Here is a 12,619-nt window from a genome sequence, read left to right as displayed (position 1 = left end):
CATTTGCTTCTCAGCCCTCCCAGGCTTCCCGCGTGAACCGTCAGGGGCAGGGGTTCCAGGGGCCGTCAGGGGACAGGGAGAAGGGGTTGTTGGATGGGGCAAGGGTCCCAGGGGGCCCATCAGGAATGAAAGGAGGGGTTGGATGGGGTGGCAGGGGACAGTAAGGGGACAGGGAAGCAGGGGCGATGGGGTCGGGGTCCCGGGGGTGTCAAGGAACGTGGGGGTTGGATGGGGCAGGAGTCCTGGGGGCCGGGGGGGGCCACAACCCCCATGTGGGGTGAGGAGAGAACTAGTTGTTAAGATTTTGGCAGCTCATCACTCGCCACGGGGTGGGAGGCTGAGGAGGCGAGCGGGCGGGCAGTGGTGGGGGGTGAGTATGCGAGCCAGGGAGGGGAACGGAGGTGAGCGGGGGCAGGTGAGCCGGGGAGTGGGGGTCTGAGGAGGCGAGTGGGCAGGCAGGCAGGTGAGCCGTGGGGCTGAGGCGAGTGGCCGGGTGAGCCGGCGGCAGGGGAGGGTTGAGGAAGTGAGCGGGGTGGGGGCTGAGGAGGTGAGTGGTGAGTCAGTGGCTGACCTGTTCTACTGATCTGGTCTGGCTCCCAGCCCCTCTCCAAGGGTTGCAGCTGTCTGGAGATGCTGCCTTCCTCAGTCCCACCTCATTCACTCCACAGGGCAACTGATTACCAAGGGAGATCTTATTCTACTTCTAGCAAAAGACATTTTTCTTTTACCTTAATTATACTACCTTAGGGGCCCCTATAACATATTAACAAGGTTAATTACCGCTGTTTTGGCAGGGCGGTGCTGGGGAAGGAAGGTTTGTTTCACGGGGCGGGCGGCATTGGGGGGTGTTTCGGGGGGCTGGGAGGCACTGGGGGGTTGTTTTTGCAGGGTAAGCAGTGCTGGGGGGCTGTGTTTCAGGGGGGCTGGGTGGCACAGGGGGGGTGTTTCAGCGGTGCTGGGGGGGTTCGTTAGGGCCGGGGGGGTTTCAGCCCTCAGCTGTTTTCTTTGGAGTAATATTGTCCTCGCCACTTTACGAGCTGTGCAGGCCTGGACTAAACCACAGCCTCGGGACTCACATTCAAGTATCCTGCAGTCTGAACTTCGCATCTGATACATTCCCTCATTGGCTACCACTGTTTGCCCAGCAGGGAAGTGCTCCTTGTCCAACAAGGCAGCCAGATTGGGACCCGTAGGCATGGAATGGCTCTGAAGGAATCAGCTGTTTCTCTCTGTACTTCATGAAACTTTGGATCCAAATGATAAAAGACAGTTGTGCCCAATTTAATCATGGCGTCCTTTACGAGTGTGACCAATGCCACTTAACTAGGGAGCAGGTTCTAAAAATAGTTTACCTGGGCCATAGCTTCCATCTCTGGGGTGAAAATCAACCACTAGTACCTGCAATTTCTACCTGAGCTCTTGTCAAATCTTTGACCTTCCTTGGAGTAATTTTACACTTCTCTGGCGTAGAATTCCTCACCAACCGCACAACAGATCAGTAGCGACAGTGAGGTACAACTGCCCCAACTATGCCCTTTTATTTCTTTAATCTGGTGGCACAAATTTAAACTAGGGACTAAATTCAGGTGCGGCTTAGAATCCCTGTAAGACAACAAATGTCAGGTCTCTATTACAAATAGGTATCTTTCTGCAGCTATAGCACATTCAACATGGATTTCATTTGCAGCATCTCCCAGAGGTGAGTTGAAGAGAAAAGTCATTTCCATGTTTCCCATCTCTACCTCGATAGGGATTGTATTTCCCAAATAATAGGCAACATGCAGCTAATGAGGAAGGAGATCTCTTCAGGAGCGACCTGCAGGGCCTAGCCCACAACTGCTTTGGGAGCCCAATGCATGGGCACTTTGCGGGAAGCAACCCCTCACAGAGGCCATTTGTCATGGGGTTTGGGATACTTCTGGACCCACACTGCACTCAGAGTGACCTCCTCATCCCGTGCCAGCTGGAGAAAAGAAAAGGGTCCAGCCAACTCTCCCATTACCAGCTGGGGACCACTGATCCCCAAACAGGGGGAGGCCTCTGGCTTTGATGTGTATTAAATATCTGGCTAGTCTCTTTCTTCAGCAAACATTTTAACAGAGATAAAGGAGGGAACAAATGATTCGCAAAGGAAATGGGAAAGATGATCTCTGGGCAATTTAAGCTCCTGTGACCTCCAGGATGGAGAAGAACTCAGGGTAACAGGTTCCCTCGAAGGAAGAAGTTGCTGGGATTTAGAAACACGGGGAACAGCCCCAAACCTGAGAGGATTTTTAACTGACATTTGATAATGACATAGAAAAGGGGAACCCCCACCCAATATCCCCACTTCACCTCAGTCTTGGCTACTGCCCAGTCTCCATCCAGCCCCCGTTCATTGGGGCAGACTGCAGTATGAGCCACTCATCACAGGCAAAGGGGTTTGGACCTGCTGCCTCTGCTTCCCCCTGGGCTGCCCCATTGCAGCCCTGCACCTATTCAGCCTATAGTCAGGCCTGCAGCCTGGGGTTTTCCAGGCCAGAGCTCCCAGCTCCTCTGGCCCTTCCCCAGCCCTGCTCCCACTCTAGGTGTCTTGCTTGGGTCCCTGCAGCCAGGCCCTTCTCTCACTACAAGCAGAGGGAGACTGACTGGGCTCCTGGCTCACAGCCTCTTCTAGGGGCCAGCTGGGCCTGACTGGGGCATGGCCACAGCTGAGCCTGCTTCCCCCAATCAGCCCAGGCTCCTTGCCCCAGCCCCAGCCCTCTCCTGGGCTGCTTCAAGCCCCGCAGGGCAGGAGCAGGTAACCACCCGCTACACCCAGCAAATTCCGTTCACCGAGGTTTCTAATCATTGGGATCTACAATTTCACCCAATGTGCCTGGTACTGACGTTAGCCTTAGTGGCCTGTAATTGCCAGCTGCGTCTCTGGAGCCTTTTTCACACACTGCTCCAGCCAGGGACTAAAGGCCGCCCCAGACTTTCCCTTTCTCCCTTCTGGGAAATCAAGTTCACATTCTACAAGGAGCTAAAGAAGCTTCAACCCTGCATCTGAATTAATGTCACATTTCTCACTACCCGACGCAAACAAATGTCATTTCAATCCCAGGTGAGTCCACTTCAGTCATTCCTCAGCCCCATTCCTTCACCCTCCTGCCTTAGCTTAGGGCATTGCGCCACCCTGTGGGCGTTTCATGTCCCTCCTCAGTTTCACTTACAGACACAATTTCCTTTGCTGTTCAATGAACAGCAAACCCTTTCTGTCTGAGCCAGGGCATTCAATTCCATTGAAACCTTCTCTCCTGCAATGGCTATGGTCACACAGAGGGGACGTGGCCACCTTCAGCCCTGAGAGTGAGATATTCACTCTCCTCTTTCTTCAAGCTGCTGTTGTTATTCCATAAAACATGTACTATGGAATAAAAAGCTGAGTTTACTCCAGGGTGAGGAAAGAAAGGAGCTACCAACTCCCCGAAAAATCTCTATGCCCCAGAGAGAACCTGCCCCTGCTATTAGAATCATTGATGTGCTTCAGCTACAATGGGGAAAGTATCTGCTCTCATGGGGGTATAGCTCAGTGGTAGAGTGTTTGACTGCAGATCAAGTGGTCCTTGCTCCAAATCCAAGTGCCCTCTAATAAGCCTCTTATTTTTTTATTTTTACTTTTGAAAAAAGGGAAAACATTTTGATTTCCATTCTCCATTATAGCAAAGAATCCTGTGGCACCTTATAGACTAACAGACGTTTTGGAGCATGAGCTTTCGTGGGTGAATACCCACTTCATCAGAGGCAAGTAGTGGAAATGTCCAGGATTACTACTTGCATCCGACGAAGTGGGGATTCACCCACGAAAGCTCATGCTCCAAAACGTCTCTTAGTCTATAAGGTGCCACAGGATTCTTTGCTGCTTTTACAGATCCAGACTAACACGGCTACCCCTCTGATACTATTCTCCATTATGTTCAGGAGCTCCACTATACGGGGATGCTTGCAATGAATGTAAACACTCAACATTTCACTGTCCAAATGCATAAAAACCTAGCACACCTGTCCATCAGCTGAAATCAGTTCCAATCCTCTAAGTGTCTAGTTTATGTTTTCATCAATTAAACAAAGGGTTCATATGAATGTACATTTGCAGATCCCTCTTCTCCAGGGCTGTGCTGTGCAGAACAAGAACCACATCCAGTTGGGGTTCAGGAGTCTGACGAGCAAAGGCCACTTGGTGCGGGCTAAAGTCACCAGCACTTTGGCTCCTTCCCATTCAACCAGCAGCTGGGCCCCCAGGACAAGGCATGAGAAGAAGACAGTGGCTCTGAGCAGGAAAATAGCCACCAAGAAGCTGGCTAAAGCTGTCAAGATCCCCAGGAAGGTCACCATGCCCATGTCTAGAATGTACTGACTGCAGCGGGGACCAAAAAGGCAGAGAAAAGCCCTCAAAAGTTCTAAGCTGCCAAGCCCCAGGTTGTAGCCTGATTTGGGGTGGGTTAGTAGGGTCGGTGGAATTTATCCACGTAATTTAATTTGATAATTATTTTTAAATTAATTAGTAATATTAATAATAATTAATGGATATTAATAATATGGGTATGGCTTGCCCATGTGTATGATTAGAAGATAAAGTTTGTTCTAAATTAGGCTTTACAGAGTTTATAAAAGGAGCTTTGGGGTATATGACAGGAACTTATACTGAGACAGAAATAGTCATCAAGACCTTTTATTAAAATCAATGAAACAATAAGTAAATGTAAAAATGTTCAAACAGTTTGAATTACAAAGTTACAAAATATTACAGTTTTTAAGAGATATATTTATGATAATACACTGTTATAAACTCACTTTGTGCAGTAGCACTTTGGGTGTTGTTCAGACTTTTGATAAAGGAAGTGAACTTTAACCCTATATAAACTAGGTGCTTTTTAAAAGGTAAAGCAGAAACTAGATTCCTTTATACTTACAGCTTTGAAAAGAAATAATACCACGGCCTATCAATAGTTAACAGCCTTCGTAGATGGGTAGCATCGATGCGTAGATGGGGTTGAGGCGATGGGTAAACAGGAACAGATAGATGGGTGTATTGCCTGCCTAATGGTAATTTGTTTTACCTTTTATAGAGCATTATTTGGAAATCCTTCCTCCTATGCTCAAATTTTGTTTTCCCCCCACGGAAATGTTAGGGTACACCTGCCTTATAGGCTAATGTGTGCGTATGAGTGACAGATATGTACGCATTTGTGGTGTACTTGTTAGATTTGTGGGAAAAAATCCCTATTTCCACCCTTTACTCTTATTGGTTCAGTTAAAGGTCTTCAGACATCTACGTAGGTAATTTGTCTTACTATTACTTTTCTGAGTAAGGGTCTTAAAGGTTGCCTTCAATGTCACAGGATGTCTGACCTGGATGTCTGGAGGTATCTTGCATTTCAGCTATTGCAAATCTATAAATCTATAAGCCTATTACATACTTAAATTTATCAAAAAGACATTTTATACAGACCAACAAATTAATCCTCAAGGCTACAAGGTGATCAAAATCCTACCTAAAATCAAGACAGGATAAGGCTAATGTCATCTCCAAAGCCAGGGCTAAGAAGGTAACACTGAGAAAGAAGTGGAGAGAATTCCATTGGGATGACTCCTCCTCCCCTAATGGCTGTTATGAATCACCATGGACCACCCGGAGAGATCAAAGTCCTGCAGGACAAACAGCCCCATGGACAGTATAATGAAGTGGTGGCAGTGGGGGGACGTGCTGTGTTTTGTGTAACACCTGCCAGGTGAGTGATGCACTGACAGGGCAGCTGCCCATAGCTCCCACATGAGCTCATTCTCTTTGATCTGCTTCTGCTGTTACTTCAGAGCCAGCACTACTGGGAATGTGTCCCTGTCACTTCACCAGCTGTAGAACAGGCTCTGTTTGCAGCCCAGCTCTGATTAACCCCACTTTTTAATATATTCCTACTGCGATACTTTCCCAGTTCTCTGTCTCATCCTAACATTCCGGTCAGAGACTGACTAGGGGGAGGGATGGACTAATTGTGTGACATTCGGTAAGTTGCCATCGTATGTGATTGAAACCTCTGCTGGAGGTGGGCAGGAGCCTATTACACACATAAAATAGTTAAGTTTTACTAAACTACCTGCTACACATTCAAACCTTCTGTACACACACAATAGAAATTGGTGCTGTGAGAAATGGCAACTTTCCTTTAACACAGATCATTGTTTTCTGTACTTTCAGAGGCATTGAAATAGAAGCACATTGCCTTTAAACAGCTGTGTAGTGAGGTGGTGTGGCTCCCCTCCACCCCAGAGGAAGAGCCCAGCCGGAGGCCAGAGTGGGCGGAGCTAGGGAGTTCTGAACCCGCCCCCAAAGCATCAGGCGGCGACCCGGAACTATAAAGGCCGGCCCTCAGCACTCAGTCAGGCCCCAGCGGCCAGAGAGCAGACGTCCCCAGGGAGCTCGAGACTGGGAGGCTCCAGCTGCCCCAGGCAGCCGCCCAGACTGGCCAGAGCTCCCAGCCCGCTACCCAGAGGAGTTGCCGGACCTACCACCCAGCCCCGGCCGCGATGAGCCCATGCTCCTGGGCCCTGCAGAGGCCGACGTCTGGATCCAGGTAGCTCCCGAGAGGGCGTACAGAAGTAGCCCGGGGGCAGCTGACCCCAATCTGGCTGCAGCAGTACCGGAGCCTATGTCGGTGTGTTGCGGCCAGGATCCCCACTGATTAAGCAACGGATCGTCAGCCGCTGCTAGGGCCCCGGGCTGGGACGCAGTGGAGTGGGAGGGCCTGCGTCCCCCCTGCCACCCCATTCCTGGGGGGCAGACTCCCCCTCTCCCTGGCCTGAGGAGGCCGAAGCCTGTGACTGTTGCTCAGCCCTGCCGAAGGGCCTGAGCCTCCTGACTCACTGTTTGCTGCCCTGTCCTAACCTACGGCCAGGCCTTAACTGTTGTTACAGCTCAGCCCTGCCAAAGGGCCTGAGCCTCTTGCCCCACAGGGCAGGCGACTGCTGCAAGGGCTGCCGAGGGAGACCCCGGCTGGACTATTTCCCTGGATCCACCAGTGTGCAATGAGCCGGTATGGCTCCCCTCCACCCCAGAGAGGGTCGAGCTCCGGTGAACTTGTGTACAAGCTGCTATTTCATGATCAGCAGCAAAGCCTCTGTAAATTTACCACCCATAGAGCTGATTGTTTCTAACTGCAGGGTTAGCCAGACCATTCAGTAACATTATCGCTCTGTTCACAAAGGCTTTGGTTAGTGACAAATCATGAGATTTATCCCTTCCTGCTCTAATACCACTGACTCCAGTGTTCTCTTTCCCCAGTTCTGGTTCCAAGAAAATAAACAAAATAAAACAACCTTCAGAACTAACATGCTGTGGGAAAGTGGAAATGTTGATAGCTCAAATAATTCAGTTTCTTCTGTGTCTTGTGTGTGTGTCTATCTGCTTTGTGTGTGTGACTGATGGGGCTTTTTGTTTGCTCCTGGCAGGTTCAACCCTGTCAGATTTGTCTGTGGGGATGGGGCCAGAGAAAACAGACACCCTGGCCTTCCAGGTTGGGGTTAGGCAAAGGAATAACAACCCTGTCCCATAAAAAACAAAAAAGGTTACAGAAACAGTGGTAGGAACAGTGCTAGAGAAACTGGTAAATAATCACAGTGCCCAGGCTTGAAGTAATCGGAAACACAGAATTCAAAAAGCAAAGCTCAGGGGCTGTTTGGGGTTTATTCTCTGAGCTTAGCCATGTGCTATAGCACAGGGAGCACTTTTGGAAGTCTCCCATCCCACAACTGGGGAAAGGAAAAAGGATTCTTAGGCTCTAGCATGGATTGAAGGAGGATGGTGATGGGGAATAAGGGAATTCCTCTGACTTACCCTAACTACATCTGTCGTTGCAATGGGTGAAATGACATTTTCCCCTATCCCTGCCCTGTTCCTGCTCTTTCTTATAGTTCAATATATTTTAAGTGCGGAAAATGATAATAAAAATATCTGCTCCCCAGCACAACCTGCAGCAACATCAGAGCAACTGGGAATGAAACAATTTGTTCCCCAAGGGAGAACTCGATGACTAACAATTGCTGTGAAATGGGGGAACAGTATAACCGTGATGCTCAGGGTTTGTTTAGACTAGGGAAAGTGATGGAGTTTAGGTCAGGTCAAGGGGAAAGCTAATGCCAACCCCTGCACCTGGGCGGCATCTGCACTACAATTTTTCACATTAAGATCACTAACAGGCAGCCAACGCCATGTACAGCCCTAGTGGATGTCAGGCACAGGTAGTTTTGCCTCAGTGTAGCTAACCTCTCCCCCACCTGGAGGTGATGAACATTCCTGGCTGGAGGAACACACACTCCTACGAGTCAACAGGAAAGGAGTTGATAGAAAAGATCACAGGACTGACCCCGAAGAAGGATGAGCTGCAAAAGACAGAAGCAGGCAACTGATCTGGTGGAGCTGAGAGACCACGGTGAATATGGTACAAAAATCACTATGTGGGAATGAGCAAATGTGATTTAAAAAAAAAAATTTTTTTGGCCAACCCTAGTCAAGGGATTTATTACAGTTCTCTCTCATGGGGATTTTCTGATGTCTAATGAGGCTTGAGCGCTGATTGTAGCTTTTCCCGCACTCAGTGTGATTCTCCTATGTGAGACAACGTTTAAGCTGTGCTTGAAGCTTTTCCCGCACTCAGAGCATGTGTAGGACTTCTCTCCTGTGTGGATTCTCTGATGTAAGATGAGGCCTGAATGATTAAAGAAACATTTCCCACACAGAGCATCCATAAGATTTCTCACCCATGTGGATTTTCCTACGTTTGATAAGGTTTGAGCTCTGATTGAAGCTTTTCCTGCTCTCAGAGCATGTGTAGGGCTTCTCCCCTGTGTGGATTCTCTGATGTGTGATAAGGTTTGAGCGCTGATTGAAGCTTTTCCCGCACTCAGTGCACGTGTAGGGCGTCTCCCCGGTGTGGATTCTCTGATGTGTGATAAGGTGTGAGCACTGATTGAAGCTTTTCCCGCACTCAGTGCACGTGTAGGGCGTCTCTCCTGTGTGGATTCTCTGATGTGTGATAAGGTTTGAGCGGTGACTGAAGCTTTTCCCGCACTCAGAGCATGTGTAGGGCTTCTCTCCTGTGTGGATTCTACGATGTGCGTTCAGAGAAGAGCTCTGACTAAAGCTTTCCCCACACTCAGCGCATGTGTAGGGCTTCTCTCCTGCGTGGATTCTTCGATGTGTGATAAGGTCTGAGCTCTGACTAAAGCTTTTCCCACACTCAGTGCATTCATAAGGTTTCTCACCCATGTGCATTTTCCTATGTCTGATAAGGTCTGAACTCTGACTAAAGCTTTTCCCACACGCAGCGCATGTGTAGGGTGTCTCTCCTGTGTGGATTCTACAATGTCTGATAAGGTCTGAGCTCCGACTGAAGCTTTTCCCACACTCAGAGCACGTGTAGGGCGTCTCCCCTGTGTGGATTCTCTGATGTGTGATAAGGTGTGAGCTCCGACTGAAGCTTTTCCCGCACTCCGCGCATGTGTAGGGCTTCTCTCCTGTGTGGATTCTCTGATGTATGATAAGGTGTGAGCTCCGACTGAAGCTTTTCCCGCACTCCGCGCATGTGTAGGGCGTCTCTCCTGTGTGGATTCTACAATGTCTGATAAGGTCTGAGCTCCGACTGAAGCTTTTCCCACACTCAGAGCACGTGTAGGGCGTCTCCCCTGTGTGGATTCTCTGATGTCTGATAAGGTTTGAGCGCAGACTGAAGCTTTTCCCGCACTCCACGCATGTGTAGGGCTTCTCTCCTGTGTGGATTCTCTGATGTGTGATAAGGTCTGAGCTCTGACTGAAGCTTTTCCCGCACTCCGCGCATGTGTAGGGCGTCTCCCTTGTGTGGATTCTCTGATGTCTGATAAGGTCTGAGCTCCGACTGAAGCTTTTCCCACACTCAGAGCACGTGTAGGGCGTCTCCCCTGTGTGGATTCTCTGATGTCTGATAAGGTTTGAGCGCAGACTGAAGCTTTTCCCGCACTCCGCGCATGTGTAGGGTGTCTCTCCTGTGTGGATTCTCTGATGTCTGATAAGGGCAGAGCTCCGATTGAAGCTTTTCCCACATTCATGGCATGTGTAGCGTGTCTCTTCCAAGTTGATTCTGTTGCTTGTTATAAGGTCTGAGAGGCTACTAAAGTTTCCCTCTGGCCTCCCCTGAGTCTCACAGGCTTTTGTTTTTTCTGGGAGTGCATAACTCCCGGAAACATTCCCTTTGGATCTTCCTGATAAAGTTCCATGTGGTTCTCTTTGCTCAGCATCTTCCTGATGGGGTTTCTCCTCCTCATTCTGACTCACCATCCCATCACCTGATGGGAGACAGAGAGAATCCGGACATAGATCACTATCTGCACCGGAAAGAAAGAAAATCTCAGAGAGGAAGGGAAAAAGGGATGAACAATCCAAAATATGTGGGGGAGTGATCAAACCTATCAGGAGCTGATTTTCCCGAAACCCTTCCCCAGAGGAGAGAGGAAGGGATCAGTTTTGGTCTGAATCTCATGAGAATACACAGGGGAAAGAGAGATCAGGGAGCGACCTGCTGCCAGTTGTCAGTCAGAATAGGAGGAAGCCATGAGTGACATCTGCCATAATGATTCCACATCTGCAGGAACAATCCTGAACTTGGAGAGCTCACAGGGTCTTTGTAGGGCATCCCAAATGTTTCCTGCATTCCCACACAGTTTTTGAGTTGGTTTAACCAATTCCTCACCTGTGCAGACAGCCCTTGGAAGCACTTCTTTCTCAGAGCCCTGGAGGTCTGGGACCCACGGCTCTTCCCCTCGTTCCAGCTGTGAGATCACATCAGGTTTGGAAACTGGAAACCCTATTGCAGGCAAAGAAAACAAGGGAGGTCAGTGGAATTTGTGGGATACTTGTCACAAAGAATAGTCCATGGTTTTAACCCCCAGCTCATTTTTAAGCAGTAACATCCCAAGGCCAGCTTCCTTGGCTCAAAGTGGCAGGAGAGTTATGATTATAAATCATATTCATTACCTTAGTGCTAAGGAGCAACTAACAGTGGGTCCCCATTGTGCTAGGCAGAGTACAAACACAGAATAGTAGCTGGCCCATGCCCTGAAGAATTTATAATCTAAATACACAAGACAGACATAGAATGGGGGAAAGGATAGACCCACTATCTCTTTCACACACACACTGCTCACAGCCCCTGGAGAGAAAGCAAAGCACAGGAACTGGACGTTAGTCCAGCAAACACAGTGGAGGACATGCTGCAATCCTCTCACAATGGTCAAAAGGAGAGGAAGGTGGGTCCCTGCCCATAGAGAGGGCTGGCTACAGGCCTGACACCTGAGGGCCATTCCTTGAGCAGACCATGGAGGCAGGTCAAGGCTTCGCTACCCCAGAACTGTGACATCGCAAAAGCACATTTTGGGAATTAGGAAATCTAGTGACTCAGGTGTAATGGGAGGAGAATTAAACTCCCCAGTGGGAGGAGAAGGCTGGGAAATTACACACTAACATTCAGGAGCAACAGCCTCTAATTCTTCGGAAAAGGAGAAGGTCAGAAACAAGAACTGGGCCACGCAGCCTCAGGAGGACAGGCTCAGAGATCCAAGGAGCCGGGAGGAAGACAGCTTGTGGCTGCTGCAGATGTGGAGAGGGGACAAGACTCTCTCCAAACTCTCACTCTTCTTGACCCGAGCTGATTTTACGATCTATGACCTAGTCTCACGTCTTGTGGGCAATTTCATACTCGCTAGAGGTAAGATGTCATGATCAGAGAATTGCTTATTAGCTTGGACCATGCGTGGAGGGGCAAGGAGGTGAACATAGATAAATGGGTTATTAAGGGCAGGTCAACACTACAGCCGGATGGACGCTCTGAGATCGATCTAGCCATGGTCGATTTAGTGATACGATTTAGTAAACGTGGCCTAAGCTTGCTACAGTTCAGGGCCTTATATTAAGTTGAGGCTTTGTGAGAGTGTTTATGCTGAAGTATGCGATTTACCTGAGGTTTGGGTAGGGATTCAGGGTTAAAAGTCTGGGATCCCCCACAGCTCTAGATCCCCAAACCTCTCCTCCCTCCCACTGACCCACCCAGCCCACTTCCTGGGTGCCCTTCCTCCACACTCCCCTCCCCTTCTTCCCAATACTGGCAGCTGGCACCACCTCCCGGCACCTTGGGAGCTTCTTGTGTTACCTCCTCGTCTCTCACAACCTCCTCCTCCCTGCTGCCTACTAGTGTATTGGAGATAAGGAAAAAAACGGGGGACAAAGAAACTTGTCAAAACTTGGATGATGAATAAAGGTATACAGTTAATACTGCTCAGGTTATTTAGAGACCCCACAGCTTCTAATAACCCAGGGGACAGGACTTCTTACCCAGCAGGACCACCGTCTCATAGTTCTCCTGCATGACATCCCTGTAGGGCTCTCTGAGTGGGGTCCAGCAGAGCCCATTCCTCCTGGTGAAATACACAGCCACCTCCTCGAAGGTCACGGCCCCTGAAAGAGCAAGAGTCCAACACTCAGTACCTGTTGCCCCACTCACAGCCCCACTACTCACAGAACAGTAGCCCCAGGTAAATGGAAGCTCAGGAGGCACATGTTAACAGAGTCCCACCT

The 12,619-nt window shown here is 49.4% G+C and overlaps 1 protein-coding gene across 1 annotated transcript in view; it reads right to left on the bottom strand.

Annotated features, from left to right (window-relative positions):
* Nucleotides 1-8,776: 8,776 nt before the first annotated feature.
* Nucleotides 8,777-12,619, bottom strand: part of LOC120381845 (zinc finger protein 271-like) — a gene marked incomplete at both ends in the record, with an annotated part of 41,800 nt that continues 37,957 nt past the window's right edge. Inside the window, one exon of the mRNA XM_039499997.1 lies at nt 8,777-10,103. Within this exon, the coding sequence (XP_039355931.1) occupies nt 8,777-10,103 (1,327 nt within the window). The remainder of the gene's footprint in view (nt 10,104-12,619) is intronic.

This window comes from Mauremys reevesii, linkage group 14 (assembly GCF_016161935.1).
Source record: "Mauremys reevesii isolate NIE-2019 linkage group 14, ASM1616193v1, whole genome shotgun sequence".
NCBI classification, from domain to species: Eukaryota; Metazoa; Chordata; order Testudines; family Geoemydidae; genus Mauremys; species Mauremys reevesii.
Note: the sequence above shows the minus strand (reverse complement) of the source record. Positions and strands in the feature narration are given on the sequence as shown.